The sequence below is a fragment of the Vombatus ursinus genome, unplaced genomic scaffold, assembly GCF_900497805.2.
Source record: "Vombatus ursinus unplaced genomic scaffold, bare-nosed wombat genome assembly UNPS02014973.1, whole genome shotgun sequence".
Taxonomy (NCBI): Eukaryota; Metazoa; Chordata; class Mammalia; order Diprotodontia; family Vombatidae; genus Vombatus; species Vombatus ursinus.
Window position 1 is genome coordinate 1,663,895 of NW_020954751.1, and position 22,217 is coordinate 1,686,111.

Below are 22,217 nucleotides of genomic sequence, written 5' to 3' on the forward strand. Positions count from 1 at the left end.
CGAAACCTGCAGAGGAATAACTGGGGCAGGAGTATCAGGCCAAACAAGAGCCCTCAGTTCTGTCAGAGCCAGCAGAGCTTTCCATAGTAGCCGACTCCAACAGCATTCTACTGAAACTCCAGACAGGTTAAGCCCAAAGGCCTGTTCAAACCCAAACCCAGGTCAAGAACAAGAAGAACTCAGACCAAGGGGCACGTCCAAAGTCAGGAAATATGCTGGAAGAGTTAGCAAACAGAAAAAGAATCCTGCCATAAATATGTTACAATTGTGGTAGTTGTCCTTCGTTCTTGAAGAGGACCAAAATGACCTCACTATGTGGCGATCAAGGTACAGTTTGTCCGACTGTGGCTGGTCAGACCAACACGAGCTCAGAAGGCTTTGCCACAGGTCAGGCACAAACACTCCATAGAAACATTTGGAGTGGAGAAGTCTCTAAATTTGCACACCTCTCATTTCTTTAAATGAGCTACTGCAGTTCTGCTTCACTCATAGAGCACAGCGCCTTTTTTGATGCGGACACAACCATGCTGGGGCACACCATGCTGGACAGTCCTTTGCCAGTTTCTCTTATGTCATGAAATTGATTCCAGAGTTCTTCAGAGAGACCTTGAGAGTGTCCTTGTATCGCTTCTTCTGTGAGTGCGTGCTTTGTATGAGTTCTTTATGAAATTGTCTTTTAGGCAAACGTACATTTGGCATTTGAACAACATGGCCGTCCAGAGTTGCACTCTCTGCAGTAGAGTTTGAATGTTTGGCAATTTAGCTCAAGAAAGGACCTCAGTGTCTGCTACTTTATCTTGCCAGGTGATCTTCAGAATCTTCCTAAGATAATTCAGATGCCCCAATAAACAGGCCAGGAGTGGGTGAAGCAGGCAATTCTTAGGGTACCTTTTCTAGCCCCTTTCTCATACCAGGAGGTGAACAGTGCAGTCCTTAAAAAAAGGTGTTCAGACACCGAGGGGACTGCCAGATCCCACTGCTGTTTCAGTCCGGTGAGAAGACAATTCTATGCCTGGACCACCTGTGTGCAGGCTTGTGACTAAGCTCCTACCGTATCTGCACCTGCTGCTTTGTCACTTGCCTGTCACCACAGGACTTTGAAATAGGTAAAAATGGTAAAATGGTATGGGTGATGTCTTTTGATTCGTGCATAAATTGAATTTAAGTGAGGCAGAGTTGTGCAAAGTTGTCAGCGTCACTCTTTCTTCCAGAGTCACCAGATTCCTATGGTAAGACAAAGTTAAGGTGACTGGTGATGGATTGGGATGCAGTGGATGACTTTGGTATCTCTGATGTCTAACCAAGCTCTAAGCACTCCACAGTGCCTGCTTCGTGGGATTGGAACAAATTTGTTTTCATCTGCCCATTCAGCCAGGGGAGGGTCTTCACATGCTTGGGGTAGACACTTCCCTAACTCATCAAAGGGTTTAAGACCCCTTAGTTACCCTCAACCTGGTTTAGCCCATATACCAAAAGGGTTTACCAGGGTATGGCCACTGTGCATGCTCTAGGTACTCGGAGCCACAGGTGAGAGTTTGGTGGATCAAATGGGCACCAAAGGTGGAAAGCAGCCCGGAAAAGGACTCAGCAGCCTTCACACCAGAGGTACTAGTCTTCCCTGAGCACACCCTACACCCCATGTTATAATGATAAGGAGGTTCAAGACCCAGATTCAAAAGAAAAGAATGACTGTAAAACATAGACATTTACAGCCTCAAAGAAAGACACAGCTTGGGTATAAATTCAACCAGAATTCTTGGAAGAGTTGAATCAAGAGTACAAAAAAAGGTTTTAAAAGGTTTTTTATATATGAATAACGACACTGTGTGGGGGGGAAATGGAAAAGGAATGAAAGCTATGGAAGAAAGAATTGGAAAGGGAATTAATAGCTTGGCCCATGAAGTACATGGAGGCCACTAGGTGGTTCAGTGGATAGAGCACTGGGCCTGGAGTCAGGAAGACCTAAGTTCAGATCCTACCTTAGACGCTTACTATCTGAGTGACCCTGGGCAAGTCACTTAACCTCTGTTTGCCTTAATCCACTGGAGAATGAAATGGCAAACCACTAGTATCTTTGCCAACAAAACCCTATACGGGGTCACAAAGAGTTGGACATAACTGGCTGACTGAACAATAGTTACAACATGAGATACAAAACTTACCCCAGAAACCACCTCCCTAAAAATTAGAATAGATCAAATAAAAGCTAGTGACTCTGAAACAAAAGGAAATATTAAAACAAAATCAAAACTGAAAAAATAGCAATGTGAGATATCTTATAGCAAAAAGTACTGAACCAGAAAACAGATTAAATAGAGAAAATTTAAGAATCATTAGACTATCTGAATGTCATGACAAAAAAAAAAAAGAGCTTAGAATCATATTTCAAGAAATCTTTAAAAAAGAAAAAAACAAAACTGCCCAGACCTCTTAGAACCTGGAAGTAGAAAAAATCCACTGTTCATTTTTTAAAAGAAACCCCAAAATGAAAACTCCTAAGAGAATTATAGCCAAAATCCAGGGTATCCGGGTCAAAGGAAAACTATTGTAAGCACCCAGAAAGAATTCAAATACTGAGGAACTACAGTCAAGATCACACATCATTTAGCAGCCCCTATTATAAAGGAGAAGAGAACCTGGAATGTGGTATTCTAGAAGAAAAAGGAATTAAAGAAAGAAAAAGGCTTAAAACCAAGAACAACTTGTCCAGCAAAAGTCATCATAATCCTACAGGGGGAGAATGGACCTTTAATGAAATAAAGAATTTTCAGGTGTTCTTGATAGAAGGATCAGAGCTGCACAGAAACTTGGAAATGCAAGCACAGTAGTCAAGGGAAACCTAAAAAAAGCAAACTGAACAAATAATCCTAGTGGATTAAACAATGATAAACTGCTTATATTCTAATATGAGACATGATGAAAACCCTATCATCAGGGGTCATAAAGGGAGTCTAGACAAAAGGCCTGGGAGTGGTTCTATTATGTCTTGATGATCTTAGAAGAAAAATGGAAAGGGAGGAGAAGAATAATGCACAGTGGGGAAGGGAAGGGAGAAAGTTAGGTAAATTATCTCATTGTAGTCAAGTAGAAGTCTATGCAAACAAGGAGGAAGGGGTGGGGAAGTAAATGACATTTGAGTAGGCCAGCCATCTCTTCAGTCCTCACCTGGCTATTACGCCTCTGGACGTCATGCTTCGGGGATCACTTCATCCTATCCTAAAAGTTTACTTCAGCACTGGAACTCTTATTTCATCAGTACCCTCTTATTGGAGTTGGAGAGCAGAGAGCTTCTTCCAGAACCTGTTTGTTGATTAGTGATCTAATCATCAAAAACAGGGGTGTTGTTTCAGTCTTTATAGTTCTCCCCTTAATTTTAGTAATTAGTTCTGTTGACCACAATCTCCAGCTAGATTGTTTTTCTTTCCTTGAAGACATCACTGTCTCCTAATTTTCCTTCTATTTTTCTAATCACTACTTTAAAAAATTTTTTTCAATTTACAAAAATGTATTTTCTTTCCCTCCCATCTCCTATCCCCCAGTGGGGAGGATGGGGGGGGGGAGTAAAACGAAACTCTTTTAGCAAATGTACAGAGTCAAAACAAATTCCTATATTGGCCATGTCCCCCTCCCCCCAAAATAAAATTATATCTCATTCTGTACACTGACTCTCTCAGTCCCTAACTGATAAGTAACCTCCTTAGTTTCTCCTTCTTGTCATTACAAAGTATTTTTGCATATATGGGTCACCCTGATCTTTCTTTTACCTCTTTATAAGCCTAGTAGTGGTATCACTAGAAATTTACAATTTAGTAATTGGGGACATAGTTCCAGATTGTTTTCCAGAATGATTGTATTCATTCACAGCTCCAGCAACAGTGCATTCGTTTGTCTGCATTCCTGCAGCTCCTTCAGTAATGATCATTTTACCTTTTTTGTCAACTTTGTCAGTCTGATGGATGTGAGGTGGAACCTCAAAGTTACTTTAATTTACATTTCTCTATTTATTAGTGATCTGGAGCATTTTTCATATAGCTATCCTTAATTTGAGAGATAGAGTGACTTGTTTGTGGTTATCACAGGATTGAAGAGTACAGTAGGTGAGGGAGCAAAGTATAAGAAGACTGGAAAGGTAGGAAAGCATTAGGGTATGAAGGGCAACAAATTAAAAATCTCCAGCCAAACATAAGAATAGAAATATGAAAATCAAAGAGGTAAAATTGAAAACAAAAACAATTTAATAAATAACACTAGGAGTTTTTTTAATTAATAAAATGATAAACCTTTAGCCAATCTGATTTAAAAATACAGGCAAATCTAACTGCCAATATAAAAAATGCTAGAGGAGGATTCACAACAAATGAAATGGAAATAAAGTAAATTATTAGAAACTATTTTGTCCAATTATATGCCAACAAAACTGATTATTTAAATACATTAATACTTACAAAACTGTGGAAAAACTTAGATTAACATAATAAGTAGAGATTTTAAATATTCCAAACAGATAAAGTAAACATGCCATAAAGGAACTAAAACAAACATGGGACCAGGTGGATTTTCAAGTTGATACTATCAAATATTTAAAGAAAGAAAAATTAATCCTAGTATCACCTAAATTGTGCATTTAAAAAATAGGAAAAGAAGATATCCTATCAAAGTCCTACTGTGAACCAAAGATACTGGAGTGGTTTGTCATTTCCTTCTCCAGTGGATCACGTTTTGTCAGAACTCTCCATTATGACCTGTCCATCTTGGGTAACCCTGCGTGGCATAGCTCATAGTTTCATTAAGCTATACAAGCCCCTCTGTCATGACAAGGCAGTTATCCAGGAGGGGTCCTAGCACTCGAAAGATAGTACAAAGCAATAATCACCAGAACTCTTGATAGGCAAGAGTTGTTCTTTGGTTGTGTCCCACTGTTCATGACCCTGTGGACCACAGCACCCCAATACTGTCCGTAGGATTTTCTTGACAAAGGTACTAGAGTGGTTTGCCATTTCTTCCTCCAGTGGATTAAGGCAAATAGAGGTTAAATGACTTGCCCAGGGTCACACTATCTAGTAAGTGTCTGAGACAGGATTTGAACTCAGGTCTTCCTAACTCCCACCCAGCACTCTATCCACTTAGCCATCTAAAAAAATAGAAAAGTTGATCATTGTTGATCATAGATCAGGTATAAGAGATGCATAAGCAAACGGACATAGTAACATGGTAACATAGTGTTTGGTAAATCCAAGGACTCCAGATACTAGGATTAGGACTAACTATTTAAAAAAAATCCTAGGAGAGGTGAAATTATTAGGCTTCTACCAGCATCTTACTCAATATATCACAATAAGCTTGAAATGGTTACTGTGGATATTAAAGGTAATATCATAAATGATAAAAGTATGAGATGTTTTTTACAACTATAGATATGGGAAAAGTTCTTCATTGGACAAAGGATAGACAGGATCCCAGGAAATAAAATGAAGCATTTTGATTATATAAATGGTAAAATTTCTGCACAAACAAAATCCTGTATTCCAAAGAAATCAAAGAAACAGGAAAAGGGCCCATATGTACAGTAATTCTTGTAGCAACTCTTTCTGTCATGGCAAAGAACTCCAACTAAAAAGGTGCCTAAGATTTGGGGAATTGCTAAACAAATTATGGTATATGAATGCAATGATATAGTATTGTGATATCATAATGAAAGGGACAGATTCAGGAAACACTTGAAGGACTAATATGAACTGGTGCAGAATAAACTGAGGAGATCCAGAGATAAATGTATAGAGTGATCTTAACATTATAAAGAAGAAGAACTATGAAAAAAATAAGAACAATAATATGACTATTATGACTCCAGAAGACCAGTTCTTGAAGGAGGGGTGTCAGATGGAAGAAGGGATAGTAATAACTGCTCCAAAAAGGAAGAAAAGTCATTAAATTATTAAAGAAATAAAGAGAGAAGCAAAAGGTTATTCAGAAGGGAACACGGCAAGCAGGGTTGTGTTGGAACTACAATGTTAAATTTAGTTTATCCTTTTTGAAAGGTGCCCATAGTCAAAAACAAAGAACAGACAAACTTTACATAATATAAATTCATAGTTTCATGCACAATCTACCTTTTAATTATTCTTTGATTATCGAAATGTTCATATTTGTTGATGTTTATTAACTTCATTATAAAAAATTATCTTACAAATAAATAGTCTGGTTGAGAGGTAATAAGGATTCAAAATAAGGTGACAACTGAGAAATGGAGTCAAATGAACAAGACATTAGAGATAGAAACGGCCAGACTTGGCAACTGATTGGATTTGGGAGAAATTGAGTTTGAGGTACGAGCAAGATATCCTAAGTAGGTTTTATAGGGGTCCTCAACAGTAATTAGGAAGTGAAGATGAAGGAAGTTCAGTTCCATTTTAGGCATGATGACCTGCAGGACATTCAGGTGGAGATGTGCAGCAGGCAACTGGAGATGGAGTTCTGGAGTTCAGACAAGAGAAGAGAGATTGATATGTACATTTGGAAGCCATCTGCACAGAGATGTTGAACTTCTGGAGCTGATGAGAACACCCAGAGAGAGTAGAGCAAGAGAAAGAGGGCCTGGCACAAGATCCTAGAAGTAGATCTGTGCCCAGAAGGTGGAACATGGATGATAATTCAGCATGGAGGAACAATTAGACAGGTAAGAAGAGAACCAGGAAGAAGCAGGATCATGAAAACCTGTGGAGAAGAGGGTGTCCAGAAAGAGAGGATGGTCAACAATATCAAAAGCTTCAGAGATGCCAAGAAGGATGAAGACTGAGAAAGTCCAATTGAGAGATTGTTGGTGACTTTGTTAAGAGCAATCTCAGTTGAGTGATGGTAACAAAGTCAGATTAAAGAGAGGATGGTCAATAATATCGAAAGCTTCAGAGATGCCAAGAAGGATGAAGACTGAGAAAGTCCAATTGAGAGATTGTTGGTGACATTGTTAAGAGCAATCTCAGTTGAGTGATGGTAACAAAGTCAGATTATACTGAGCTGAAAATGAGTGGGAGGTGAGGAAAGGGAAACAACAAGTATAGTTAACATTTTCTAGGAGTTAAGCTATGAAAGGGAAGAGAAATATAGAAGGGAATTAGAAGGATTGTAGAATACAGGAAGGGAAGAATGAGAAATAACTCTGGAAAATATACGATGGAGCCAGATTGTGAAGTGCTTTAAATTCTACACAGAGTAGGATTGTCATAGTCAAGTGAAGAGTTTTTTTAAGAATATAGGAGATTGAAACATATTTGTAGGTAGCAAGAAAGGAGCAAGTGTTTAAAGAGAGATTGGATCTGAGGGAGAGGAGTGTGGGCAGGAAGCAAATGATGGGAGGAGCAAGCTCCAAGAAGAAACAGGAGAGTGTAGGACTAAGGGCACAAGAAGGCTGCCCTTGGCAAGGAGAAAGGGGAATGACAGAGAGAGGATTGAAGGTATTCCATTGCAGAGAAGAGCAAGATCACTACAGAAGATCTCAGTTTTTATTGGTAAAGTATTCTTTGAATCCCTGTGCTGAGAGGAAGAGGAGATGGGGCAGAGTGGGACACTGAAAGGAGTGGATTTTGAGTCAGATAACCTGAGTTTGAGTCTCTGTTCTGCCATTTTACTAGTCCTTAAACACAGGCAAGTCACTTAAACTTGCTGAGACTCAGTTTCCTTATTTGTAAAATGAGAATCATTTATTACCTTCTTCCAAGGGAAGTTTTAAAGAAATAATTTTTCATCTCCTAACCTCTGCCCCACTTTTTTTTTTTTTAACAAAGGGAACAAACTATTCCAGAACCAACTGCCCCTTCGTGTGCCTATTAGATTAATCACACTAGAGAAAAAAAAGCTATTTTTTTTTGTCACTCATTAACCATGAATTGATCTTTGGGAGTGAAGATGTGCATAATAGGGTAACTCACTCTGCCTATCATGAGGTATCTAATCCCACTAGTTGACTCTATATTTCCATCTCTTTCCTTTTGTTGCTTTGTGGATAATACATTTAAATCCTAAGAGCTTCAGGAGCTTCTAACTTCTAGTCAGACTGTGCAGCCAGATCCTGGTGCCCAGGTTGGCTCTGACCTGGGTACTCCTTAAGCCTCACAAACCCACTAGACAGTTCTTTGCCCAAATGGAATGTTCTGTCCTCTTCAGTGACATAAGTTCAAAAACCAAACCTGTCTTCCAAAGCCAGTAGTGTCTGAGTCCTGAGCTGTGATGACTTGATGGCTTAAGGAGAGAAACTGACCCACCTGACTGGTGCACTGGGGTGTTGTAGGGATTAATGGACTAATGCCTCTAAAATGTTCTCTGTGCTATTACTCTGGTGGTGGGAGTGCCCTCGTCCATGGTGTGAGGGGGTCTTGAAGTCTTTCTGTAATGTCATTTGGGTAAAAAACACGTTGAGGGAGTTGTTTCTTTCTTGCTTTATTGTGTTTTGTTTTTCAGTTTCCTGAGAAGATAACTGAGTTGAATTTGTGTAACTAAAATAACATCAAAGTCTTTTTTCTCCCAAGTTCTGAGAGTTTCATTTTATGTATTATGACTTTTTTTTCCTAATAAGTACACCTCTTTACATGCAGCCAAACTGAAACTAATTTTCTGTGTGGTTGAATCCATCAGTTGTTCTCAGAATGTGTCGTTTTACTAATTGAAACTATATTATGTCATCAGGAGGTCTTCATCTCACAGTCCACTTCCCTATCCAAAATATTACTCACTGTCTGGATCATTGAGTTTTATATACCATGGTGTATGTAGGAGAAAGAAGAATAAGCTCACATTTAACTATCACATTTCTACTTACAGAGAACTTTTCTTACAACAATCCTGTGAAGTAGTTAGTGAAAGTATTATTATCCTCATTTTACATATGACAAATCTAAGGTCCCAGATCAAGCACATACTAAATTGCAGAACTGGGACTAGAACAGAGGTATTTCTGACTCCAAGTTCCCAGTTCTTTCCATTACTCCTCACTGTGAGGCAGATACTTGTCTCTTTCCATCCCCAACAGCTAGCAGTTCTCTATGTATTGTTCTAGTGTGCATTGTGACAGGGATTTTCTTTAGGCCACTTAGAGTCCTAATCCAACAGATTCATTCCTACACCTGGTATTCCATTTTACCAAAGTGTTGACCAGTGGTAACTTTGGATTTGTTGTGCCACTAAAGCCATTCTGTTATTCTGAGGCAATTGGGGCTAAATGACTTGCCCAGAGTCACACAAATAGTGAATGTTATGTGTCTGAGGCCGGATTTGAACTCAGGTCCTCCTGTCTCCAGGGCAGGTACTCCATTACTGTGCCACCTAGCTGCCTCTTGGACCATCTTTCCACAAAATTTTAAAAAAATGAGAAATGGATTATTATGGATGACCGAAAATATGTTGATCTAGGGATAAAACATATCACTAAATACTCTGTGGGGAGAGATGTGCTGTTCTATGGGAGAAATGCAAAGTTGAGATAAGACAGTTTCTGCCCTCATGGAGTTTACAGACTAGTAGAGATAACTTTTAATATACATTATGATATGATAAGCACATTAGACTGTTGCAAAACACAGTGCCAAATGAAGACAGTTGCTGTTAGTCATAAGAATGGAAAGAACAGCCCTCTGCTGTTAGATGCTTTTAGAACTACCATCTAAACAGTAACAGGCAGATGGGTATCTTTCCTGTTTTTGAAGACTTGAAACTTCTTCTGGCAATACGCTTCCATTTTAAAATTTAAATATTAAACAAGTTTACAATGGAGATACTATCTTCAGGTCTGTTCGCCTCCGTTACATATGTGACATTGCTATTATAATAAGTTAATGTGGACTATTGAACCTCTGGATTATAATCGGATTTGTTGTTGTTGTTTTTCCTCTCTGATAGCTGCCCCAAAGTTGGCTGTAGTCATACAGATGTAAAGCTGACAGATCTTGTGCAAGATGTAGTGCTCGGAAGAGCCATCGAAAACCACAGAAGAATGGCCGACAGTCAGAACAAACAGAACCACTAGACGATGCAGATGTCTAAAATGCATGTGCTCTCAGATAAAGGAAAGTTCATCAGTGTCTACCGAGATCACTTGCTGATTGTAAGCTGACTAGAACAAGTTGTGTACTCTATTTCATTTGCAGGTAAAATTAAAGATTTCAAACATAATCCAAAGTGTTTTTAACTGTCAAATAGCAACATTCATTTAAATTTTTCCCCTTTAAACTTTGTGTTTGATAAATAAAATGATTGTAACTTTTTTCTCTATAGTTTTCTTGTTTGGTGAATTTTTCAAAAGATGTAGACATTCACGTAAATAGCTTTTTTTTGTTTCAAAGTATTTAATATTTAGGCTGTATTGTGATTTCTACTCCCTCATCCCCTTAGTTCTTTCACATCACCCCTGCACTGATTATTCTGTCCTCCCCTCTACATCTTGACCCTTTGGTGACCCATTTCGTCTCTGCACTGTTCTCTTCTCTCAAGTCACTTTCCCCCTTATCCTATTATTGATCTTGCTCTCCCACCATCCTCTCTGCCTTTTCCTCCTACTCTACTTGCTGCTGAACAAAGCTGGAAAAAAATTATGAAAACATGCCAACTCAGTCCCTTACAAATTTATGTTAAATATTATCAACTGGGTCCTCACTGCTGCTAGGCAATTCTTTTATACCTCCCACATCTATTCTTTATTCCACTTAACACAACAGCTTTTCCAAACCTTTTTATACTGCCCCAAACCTCCTCTACCTCCCTGCCCTTCACCCTTTCTACTCAGAACTTTGCCTTGTATTTCACTGAAAAAACTGAGGCTATTCACAGATCTCCCTCTTATCTTCTCCTCCTCCTTGTCTCACGTCACTTAAATGCCTTCTGCCACTATTTCCTGTTTCACCTGTCTCATTCAGAAAGGTGACTCTTCTGTTGGTCAAGGCTAATACTTTTCCATGCCCTTTTGCATGTTCCTTTTCCATCCCATTTTCTGCATCAGATTTCCCCCTCTATCACTAATCTTCAATTGTTCCTTGTCCAGCAGCTGCTTCCCTCCTACCTACAATGCCCATTCTGATGGCCTTTTCTCAGTCCTTATCCTTCTTGACCTCTCTGCACCCACTTCTTCTCCTCCTCTTTAATATATCCCTTGGTGATCTCCTCAGCTCCAAGAGATTCAATCATCACCTCTATACAGATGATTCTTGGATCTGTTTATTCTGCCCGAATCTCTCTCCATTTTCAAATCTCCAGCTGTCTATTAGCATCCCAGCTGGATAGCCTGTAGATAGCCTGTAGATAACACTGAACTCGTTATTGTTTCCCCCAAATCCTCTCCTCTTCCACCATCTGGAGGATGGCACCACCATCCTCCCAGCCCTCAGTCTCACAGCTCCGATTCCTCACTCTCTGACCTCACCCTAGTCAATGTTTGATCAAGTCTCATCAATTCTATCTGTCCCACTCTGACCCTTCTACCTCCACACCACAGGCCTTCCTCACTTCACACCTCACACCCAGCTAATGTTGGTTGGCCTGCTTCTCACAAGTCTCTCCCCACTCCAGGCCCTCCTGCACTCAGATTTCATATTGCTCTTTCTTTTTTGTTCCTGTTTTTAAAAATTAATATTTTTCCCCAATTTCATGTAAAAACAATTTTTAACATTCTTTTTTTTAATATTTTGAGTACCAAATTCTCTTCCTCCCACCCTACCCTCCCCTTCATTGAGAAGACAAGCAATTTGATACAGGTTATATAGGTGCAATCATGCAAAGCATATTTCCATATTAGTCCTGTTGTGAAAAAAAATACCAGAAAAAGTAGAAGTAAAAAAGTAAAAGTTAAAAAAAGTATTCTCTGATTTGCATTCTGACTCTATCAGCTCTTTCTCTAGAAATGGATAGCATTTTTCATTATAAGTCCTTTGAAATTGTCTTGGACCACTGTATTGCTGAGAATAACTAAGTCGTTTACAGTTGATCATCATGCAATAATGTGTTCTCATTATTCTGCTCATTTCCCTTTGCATCAGTTCATGTTAGTCTTTCCAGGTTTTTCTGAGAGCATCCTGCTCATCATTTCTTATAGCACAATAGTAGTCCATCACAATCACATACCACAACTTGTTCAACCATTCCCCAATTGTTGGACATCCCCTCAATTTCCAATTCTTAGCCACCACTAAAAGAGCTGCTGTAAATATTTTTGTACAAATAGGTCCTTTTACTTTTTTTTTTAATCTCTTTGGAGTACAGACCTAGTAGTGGCAAATTGTTCTTCCTAATGCACAGGTGTGACCATGTCAGCCCCCTCCCTGCTCAGTCAACTCCAGTGGCTCCCCTTGAGGATCAAATCCTCTGGCTCTTAGAGTCCCCCATAACCAGGCTCCTTCCTACCTTTCCAACCCTCTTACATACTACTCTGTTCCATATACTTTTATCCAGTAACTCTAGCCTTGCTGTTCCTCACATAAGAAACTACCTCCCAACTCTGGACATTTTCACTGGCTCTCCCCCCTTGCCTGGAGTTCTCTCTCTCCTCATCTTCACCTTCTAGTTTCCTTGGTTTCTCTTAAATTCCAGCTAAAATTACACCTTCTGCAAGAAGGCTTTCCCAATCTCACTTAATGCTAATGCCTTCCCTCAATTGACTATTCTGATTTATCCTGTTTGTATCTTGTTTGTACATAGTTGCTTGAATGTTGTCTTCCCCATTAGACTGTGAGCTCCTTGAGAGAAAGAAGAGAGATTTTTGCTTCTCTTTGTATCCCCAGTGCCTAGTCCAGTGTCTATGAAAGTGTTTAATAAATAGTTGTTGACAGTCCAGTATTGGCAATTGGCATTGTAAATGTTTTTATCCATGATTCTGAATATAAGGTAACACTCTCTTGACTGGTACATACAAATTCAGTGCAGTGATGCTTTTAACAAGAACTTTGCCATACTGTAAGATGCTAAAATGTTACCTGATCATCCTCTCCTGTCTCCCACGCCCCCCCCCCCCCCAAAAAAAGGTTGTGAGACAACTCAGTTCAAATCTGGCCTTTGCTGTGGTCTCTAAGGTAACCTCCATGAATCAAGTGTATTTTATTGTATTCTACCTACGATTGAGAGCTACAAGGGGCCTTAGAGGTCTTGTAGTCCAAGCCTCTCTTTTTATAGATGAGGAACCTGAGGCCCGGACAGGTTAAGTGACTTACTTGAGATCTTACAGGCAGTAACAGACTTCTTTCAAAAGTGGTCATCAGTTTGTAACTTATGCTGCAATTGTATTAATTGGAAGATTTACCTAAGAAGAACCTAAGAAGAAGAGGACAGAATTCTACAGAGAATTTACTTGGGGATGAATCACATTTGTCTTGCCCCTGGACTTCAGTGACTCTGGAAGAGAGAGTGAGGCTGACGACTTTGTGCAGTTCTGCCTCACTTAAATCCAATTCATGTGCAAGTCACTCTGTCTTCCAGAGTCACTGAAGTCCAGGGGCACAGCAGCAGTCAGGATGACTGGCAACAGCCTGGGACGCCGTGGATGACTTTGGCATGTTTGCTGTCTGACCAAGCTCTCAGCTCTCCACAGCACCCGCTTCAGCCACCTTCATGGCTGTTGGAACCAGTTGTTCTCATCTGCCCACTGCAGGGACAGGTGTCTTCACATGCTTGGGGTAGACATTCCCCTCACTCACTGACATGTTTAAGGCCTGTTGGTCACCCTCAACCTGTTATGAGTCATCTGACAAGACAGTTTTACTGCTACACATACTACAGCTTCTTGGAAAGGTGAAAATCAAAGGTAGGTAAGTAAGACGGGGAGGCAATGGGCTCAGCAACATGGCTGTCTTGTTCCTACTTCATACACTGTCCATGTGAAAAATTCCAGTTTCCTCTGTTTCTTATATAGCACAATTTCCAGTCCCTAGTTTCCTCATCCTTATCTCCCTTCTCTGGAAACACCCCAGCTTGTGAATATCACTCTTAAAATGTGACCCAGATAAGACTTCTATGAATTAAAGCAAAGTGAAGTGAGCAGAACCAGGAGAATATTGTACATAATGACAACAATATTGTATGATGATCAACTGTGAAAGACTTAACTATTCTGATCAATACAGTGATCCAAGACAATTCCAAAGGACTGATAATAAAAAAATACCATCCACCTCCAGAGAGACAACTGATGAACCCTGAATGAAGATTGAAACATTTTTTTCACTTTCTTTTCTTTTCTTTTTTGCAACATGGCTAGTATAGAAATATGCTTTGCATGACTTCTCATGTATAAAGGGTATCAAATTGCTTGCCTTCTCAATGGGTGGAGGAGGGGCTGGAGGGAGGGAGAGAATTTGGAACTCAAAAACATTTTAAAATTTAATGTTAAATAATTAAAAGAAAAACCACTGCAACACTGCTCCTGATGTGATCTGACCGCACAGAAGAAAATGGAACAATTTGTATGCCCACTTTGTTCTGGAGACTGCAGTTCTATTAATGCAGCCTAACAACACTGACTGCCTTGTCAACTTTTTTGAGAGCCTGTAGTCAATTCACACCCCTCGCTGTAAAATTTAGGACCTATTTATACACTCTCCCAGATACCCTATATCAAGACCATGACCTGGCTTTTCATAATAATAGCTAGCATTTATATAGCACCTACTATGTGCCAGGCACTGTGCTAAGCACTTCATAAATATCCCAACTGATTCTCACCACAACCTTAAGAAGTAGGTGCTGTTATCATCCCTATTTTACACATGAAGAAACTGAGGCAAACGGACTTGTATGACCAAGATCATACAACTAGTAAGTGTCTGAGGCTGGATTTGAACTCAGGTTTTCTTGATTCCAAGATCAGTGTTCAAAAAATCATTTTCATGAGTACTTTATGGAAGAAAAATGGCTAACAATAGTTTGTATGAAACTGAAGGTTTTAGGGAATTGTTTGATTAGACAACAGTGGGACATAGTAGCCAAAAAGAACTAAGATCTTTGACAGCATTTAGATGGGCATACTGTCCCAGGTGAAGGAGCCAGTAGTCCCATTATCCACTATACTTCCTAACTTCCCCTTTTCATCCCAGTCCATCAGCGATACTACCCTTCTTCCCAGTGACCTGGGTTCAGAACTCTTCCTTCGTCTCTGACTTTTCCCTCCCTGTTATACATTGAGCTACCCTGATTAATTGAATCTTCCTCCAAAATGGTCTTCCATCCATCTTCCATTTCCCTGCCACCACCCTTATCTTGATCGCTTACCAACCTCATATGTAGAAGTGACACAACAGCTTCTTCCTACCTCCGTTCTTCATAAGATCGTAGATATCAGACTGGGAGGAGTCTCAGGGTCATGAAGTCTAATATCCCCATTTTACAGATGCTGGAACTGAGGGCCAGAGAGTTGAAGTGATTCCAGCCTCCCCCTCACAAATACTAGCTAATGCACATTCCTAGCCATTTTGAGAATGGTTTAAAAAAAATTTTTTTTGTCTTGAAAAAGGAAGTAGACTACATTTTCAGGAGTGAATCATTCCTATAGTAAGGTTAAAACATTTGGCCATAACCTAGAGGCAGCAAGGTGGTGCCGTGGGTAGAGCGTAGGATTTCAAGTCAGGAAGGCTTGAGTTCAAACTTATCCTCAGACAACTCCTAGCTGTGTGAGACTGGGCAAGTCACTTAACTTCTGTCTACCTCCTCCTCCATTTTCTGATTTGTAAAATGAGGATAGTAATAGTACCGACTCTAAGAATTATTTCAAGGATAAAATGAAATGATACTTGTGAAGTGTTGTTCAGTTGTTTTCAGTCATGTCCGACGCTTTGTGGCCTCATTTGGGGTTTTCTTGGCCATAGATAAGTGAAATGGTTTGCCATTTCCTTCTCCAGCTCATTTTACAGATGAAGAAACTGAGGCAAACAGGATTAAGTGACTTGCCCAGGGTCACATAGCTGGTAAGTGTCTGAGGCTGGATTTAAACTCAGGAAGATGAGTCTTGGCCCTGCACTCTATCACCTGTGCCACTTGCCTTGTAAAGTTATATTAATGCTAATGATATGATATATCATATATAGTATTATCCATTATTATTATTAATCAAGGCAGGGCTATTCCAATAATAAGATATTATAACTGCAGATGAAGTCTCAAGAAAGCAATAGAGGACTTTTTGAATGCTGGCCTCACGAGCCTATGTCTGTGAAGTGACAATAAATATACCTCCAAAAGGCTTGAGTTTAATTATAGAGTTCAAAGTAGAACTCAAGGGACAAAAAAGACCAAACCGTCCAAAAAACTAAAAGCAAGACAAGGTACAATGTAAACAACAAAGAGCTAGGCATTTGGAGTCAGCAGATGCGGTTTCAAATCCCAGTTCTGATATTTACTATTTGTATAATGACGACAGATCACTTAATCTCTCTGGGCCTCAGTGCCTTACCTATAAAATCAATGGATTAGACTAAATGACCTCCAATGTCCCTTATACCTCTAGCTCTTTTATGCTATGGGACCTGTAAAGAGCAGCAAGGGACCGTTGTGAAGGGAAGTTATCTGAGGCCCTCTTTATACTACATTGAGTTGAGTTGCTTCTCCTGAAGGGCCAGGAAATACAGGCCTTATGGCACTTTGTGAATGAGAGGTAAGTAAAAAAAAAAGGAAATCAAAGGAACCAAGAAAGAATGTGCCAAGTAAATTAGTCATTGATTCAGCCATTCCCTGATCCAAAGGCAGGGGCCCATAGTAGATGCACCCTTAAGGTCTTTGTGATTCTGTGATAAGCTTCCAGAAGGCTAGTCAGCTCAAGTTATACTGCACCTTGAAACCCACACATGGAGACATTTAAACATGTCTTTTGTGGTCATATTATCTTACTAGTTGAAAAGGACTGATGACTCAAGACAAGAGAAGATTTGATACAGAGGAAAAGGATCAAACTTTCCACTGGGGCAACCTTCAATGATTCTTCTAATAGAAATGCTAATCAATCAACAAGTATTTATTAAACCTTTACTATGTGCCAGGCACTGTGCTAAGCACCAAGGATATAGATGGAGGGGGAGAAAAACCAAAAACAGCCCTTGCCCTTAAGGAGTTTACATTCTAATGAGGGAAACAACATATACATATATTTTGTTGTTGAGTCATTTCAGTCTCTGTTCAACTCTTTGTGACCCCATTTGGGGTTTTCTTGGCAAAGATACCGGAGTGGTTTGATATTTCCTTCTCCAACTCATTTTACAGATGAGCAAGCTGAGGCAAGGAAGGTTAAATGACTTGCATAGGGTCACGCAGCTAGTAAGTGTCTGAAGCCAGATTTGAACTCAGGATTCCAAGCCCAGTGCTCTATCCACTTTACAACCTAGCTATTCATATTCATGTAAGTCTATAGTTAAATGACTAATGAAGGGAATTGGAATCCCACCAAGCAAGGATTCCCAGTTTTTCAGGAATAGAGTGCCAAGTTGCTGACCTGGGTTCTTTTTCTGTTTCATATTGGATCAAGAACGGTCACACACTTCAACAGTATCCATCAAAAAGAGCTTCTCTACACATTCCTTGATTAGTGATTCATTTCAATTCACAAATATCTCTTTTTAAATGAAAATGCAGCTTAAAGAAAGACCAGTCCATAATTATTTTGTGAATTATTTTGATCAGAGAATTGAACTTTTTCTCACAACAGAGAAATTAAACTCGGAGAACAGTAAATTGATTTGGGACACATTGGGAGCAGGGCATACTTTGCAGATAGCAGAACTTTGTGGTACTAAAGATTGTGTAGGGAAACCTTTGGAAAACCATGGGACACCCTAAGGGCACTAGGCATCTCAGGTACCTAGGCAGAGAGGGTTTGAGAATGGAGAAGGATGCTGAAAGGGAAAGTATACAGACAAGCTGCCTACTCTGTAGTATGGCCAAAGGCAGTGGTGTAGGCATTCAGCCTTAGTGCACAAAAGAATTGTGTAGAATCCAGATATTTAAGGGTAAAAAAAACTCACCAACCTTTTGAAGATTAGATTTTTCAGATGTTTAACTACTACAGCTGCTGCATATATATATATATATATGTGTGTGTGTGTGTGTGTGTGTGTATACACACATGTATCATATACATATACACATACACATACACATACACATATATAATGCTGTGGTGTTTCTCAACTATGTTAGGTACTGAGAAGGACTTAAAGGTAAAGTAAGACCCTGCCTTAAATTAGATTACATGTCTTGTAGAGGGTAAAAGTACAGTAATATAGGAAGGGCTAAAGAGAATATCCTGGAAGATTTGAGAAGGGAAGAATCACTTCTGGCTTAGAAGAAGAATGATTCTGGGGAAGGCATAATGGAGAAGGGAACATCAAGATATGGTATGGTGCAGTAGAAAGGCTGCTGGATTTGGAGTCAGAAGACTTGGGGTCTAATCCCAGCCTTAATACTTCATTTGTGAACTTGAGGAAGTCACATCCTTTCTAGGCCTTAATTTTCTCATCTGTAAGATGAGAGAGTTGGACTAGATGGCTTGGAAAGGACCCTTCCAACCCAAAGTCTGTGAACCAAGGCTGGGCCTTGATAAGAATTTTGACTCAACAATGAAGGGAGGGAAGCTCTACAGAGTATCCATCTAACAGAGGCAGCTAGGTAGCTCAGTGGATAGAGCTGGGCTTAGAGTCAGGAAGACCTGAATTCTAATCTGGTCTCAGATTCTTTAGCTGTGTAACCTTGGGCAAGTCACTTAACCTCTCTCCCTCAGTTGCCCCAACTGGAGGGCTGTTGTGAGAATCAAATGAGATAGTATTTGCAAGGTATTAGCACAGTGCCTGGCACATAGTGAATACTATATAAATGCTTATTTCCTTCCCTTTCCCTTCTCTCCCAATATGTTAGAATCCAGGCAATCAACATTCTTCATCCACTTGAGCTTGTGTGGATAGACTGGCTAAACTTTTTTGAGTGATTACAGACCTCTTCCAGGACGCTCTTATGATATTTCAGAAATCACAAGATATTATGCAATCAGCACAATGTTATCTGTAAACAGCAGCATCTGGAAGACCTAACCATCCACAGGGAATCCCTGCTTAACATGGGCTCTGTGCTGGATCTCTGCCTTCATAGTAGCACATACCTTTGGTGAGCAGACATCTCCCTGTTTTGTCCCCAAAAAGTCATTGAACAACATTCTTTCTGTTGTTACATCTTCCAAGGAATCCTAAATGATCTTGGTGTATAAGTGGGAGACATCTTGCTGTAAAAAACAAAAAAATAAAAAATAAAAACTATAAGATAGTGTTTTGTCCCACCAAATCAAATGCTGTTTTTATCATCAACAGACCATAAGTACAATGGGATCTTATATTCTTTACACCTTTCAGCTGATTTTGAGATGGCAAAGATGAGGTCCATTGGTGCATGTCTCTTGAGAAAACCTAATCAGTCCCTGCTAATGTCTTCATTGAGTATTCCCGTAATTTATGTATAGGTGATACTTATAAAGATTTCATATATATGAGAGAGTGGACACATGACGGGGAGTACTTAACTGCTATTTTCTTAGTCATCTTTTTCATTATTCACCAGGTCTGAGACTTTTCCCACTCCTGTTGTATCTTCTCCTCCATCAGACACCTTGTACATCTTACCTCAATGTCCTCACAATTGCTTTGCCTCCAGCAAGGATCTTCTCTATATGTAGTTGGTCCAATCTAACTGCTTTCCTGACTTGGTTCTATTTAGTGTTATTTGTACTTCCTCTTTATGCACCTCATGGACTGAAATATAGAAGAGAATAAGATTAATTCCAACAGAGACTTTTGTAATTATCTAGTCCAACTCCCTAATTTTTGTGGATGGGGAAACTGAGACTCACAAAGGTTAAATGACTTGTCTAGAATCACACTGTAAGTAGCAGAGGTAGAATTTGAACCTAGGTCAACCAGAAGCAGGGATCTTGTTCCTATACCATAAGACTTTTCACTATTTGAATAGGAGGTGAGGTAATGTTCGGCTTCAACTACAAATTCCCAACCCATATTAATTATCTCTCCTATGATTAAGATTTCAAGCCTGACTGTTAACATGCTGATGTCTGTAAGAAACTCACTTCATAGCTAAATGAACTTAGTGTTGGGTGTTTGACTTTTCTTTTTTTGTTTTACAAAGATCAGATTTAAAAAATTCTTCTACCTTTGTGCACCAGGTTGGACTTGACCCCATTTACCCACACCACTCAGGCCTTAGTTCCTTCTCTCCCCCACCTGCTTCTTTTTCCATCAGGTGATTTTCATGTACTTGCTGTCCAGAGGTCCACGAGTTGACATCTAGGAGAGTTTGCATGTTACAATTCTGCTTTACATGTGGGTTTGCATTTGCATATAATTTAGTCTCTCTTGTCTAGCCACATGATAGATACTGAAACCTTCTTGGCTTTCAGGTCTGGTTAATGAAAGAAAAAACACAAACTTTGTGGATCATAAAGGATATGTGGTTATCAGAGAGTTGCTGATGGATGATTCACAGCAGTGGACATTGGGCCATCAGCCTAAAAAAAATTCCCACAAAGGGCACGGGTAATGTCATCAATGATAATCTATGTTGGGGCTGCTCTGCAAACCCTGAGAGATTTTAACATGCCTTCAGCTAGCCTTAGTTCCTAAGACACCAGGTTTTAGAGAAGCCAAAAGAAGGTCAATCCTTTCCCAAAACGGTTGAAAAATATATTTTTTTCATTGCTCACCCTCTATACTCAGTGAGCATTTACTGAGTTCCTGCTATGTAGATGGTAGTAAATGCTATAGGGCGAGGGATGAGGACTAGATTTGTGATTTCATTGGTATAGGGAACTCCTGGTTGAAGAAATTCCTTCTACCAATAAGGGCTGGCCCCTTCTCTGCAGCTTGTAGTCTTAAAGAATTGCCTAGAGCAAAACTTTCCTGACTGCCAGCAAGGAACCTTCTAAAAGTATTATAAGGGAATTTCTTCTGGGGATCATAGGTCTGGTGCTGGAAGTGACCTCAGAGTTCTGCTACTCAAACCCTCTCACTTTTCAGATGAAGAAACTGGGACCCAGAGAGGTCGGGTGAATTGCCCAAGATCTTAAAGGTCAAAACCAGGATTTGAACCCAGGTCTTCTGACTCCAAATTGAGTTCTTTCCTATTAAGTAGGGATACTATTGAACATTTACCCCCATAGTGACCCTTCTTGGAGTGTGGCATATAATGGATAGATTGCTAGAGTCATTATCCTTTCCCTGATGCAGTGATTAGACTTGGAGTCTGGAGGACCTGACTCCAAGTCCTGTTGTGGACACTTACTAGATATGTGACCTTGGGCAAGACATTTAACCTCACTGAGACTCAGTTTCCTCATCTGTAAAATTAGTATAATTATAGCATCTACCTCACAGGGATAATATAAAACTCTAGAACTAGAAGGGGCTTTAAAGGTCAACTAGTTCAACTCCCAGATTTTCCAGGGGAGAAGACCGGCCTAGAGGAGTTAAATGATGTGCCCAAAGTCACATGTCAATAAGTTACAGATCCAGGATTTGAACACAGGCCCTTGACTTGAAGTGCAGTGTTCTTTCCATTGTACCATGGAGTATATAAGGGACTCTGCAAGCTTTGAAATAATAAATATAAATGATTATTAGTATTAAAAAAATTGCCTAGAGCACCAAGAAATGAAATGATTTGTGTAGGGTCATCCAGCCAATATATGTCAGTTAGACCTTCTTCTTGTCTTAAAATTGCTGTTGTAGTTGTTTAGGGCACAGTGGTTCCCAATTGCAGCCAGCACCAAGTGAGGAGCCCAGGAACTCCTAACCTCTCAAGTTCACACAGTTACTCCAAGGCTAGAGGGATCCATCTTAGGATCACTTCTCAGGTTATCTGTATTCTGGGAAAGAAATACAAAGCAGAAGAGGTGACCAGGGGCCCAAGCTTGAGCCTGCCTAGACCAAGCCTGTGCCCAAGCTGCCATGGGTGAGTAGTGAAAGTCCCAGAGAGGGAATACATTGCATGTTACATACATACACACAGCACATTATAGGGAGAGAAAGACAGGCAAGTGGAGACAGAGAACACATAAGAAAATTAACCCTCTTTTTTAGACATAGTGACCAAGGGACCATCCAGGGTTTGTGCTGTGCCATGTGAAGGGGCCAAGTCCTTCAGAGTTGAGCACGTATTCCCTTGGAGGGAGCCATCATGCAGCCTCAACACTCCATTGGAGATGAAGA

The 22,217-nt window shown here is 39.9% G+C and overlaps 1 protein-coding gene and 1 long non-coding RNA gene across 3 annotated transcripts in view; one reads left to right on the plus strand and one right to left on the minus strand.

Moving 5' to 3' along the window:
* Positions 1-10,262, plus strand: part of LOC114030636 (E3 SUMO-protein ligase NSE2-like) — a 259,588-nt gene extending 249,326 nt beyond the window's left edge. Inside the window, exon 7 of the mRNA XM_027845487.1 lies at positions 9,889-10,262. Within this exon, the coding sequence (XP_027701288.1) occupies positions 9,889-10,015 (127 nt within the window). The 3' untranslated portion in view covers positions 10,016-10,262. The remainder of the gene's footprint in view (positions 1-9,888) is intronic.
* The window catches only part of LOC114030637, a 92,215-nt gene extending 71,967 nt beyond the window's left edge, over positions 1-20,248 (minus strand). For both annotated transcript variants that reach the window (XR_003567648.1, XR_003567649.1), the window contains exons 1-3: positions 20,164-20,248; positions 19,620-19,748; positions 19,106-19,225 (exon numbers count right to left, since the gene is read on the minus strand). This is a non-coding gene — a long non-coding RNA (uncharacterized LOC114030637). The remainder of the gene's footprint in view (positions 1-19,105; positions 19,226-19,619; positions 19,749-20,163) is intronic.
* Between the last annotated feature and the right edge of the window lie 1,969 nt (positions 20,249-22,217).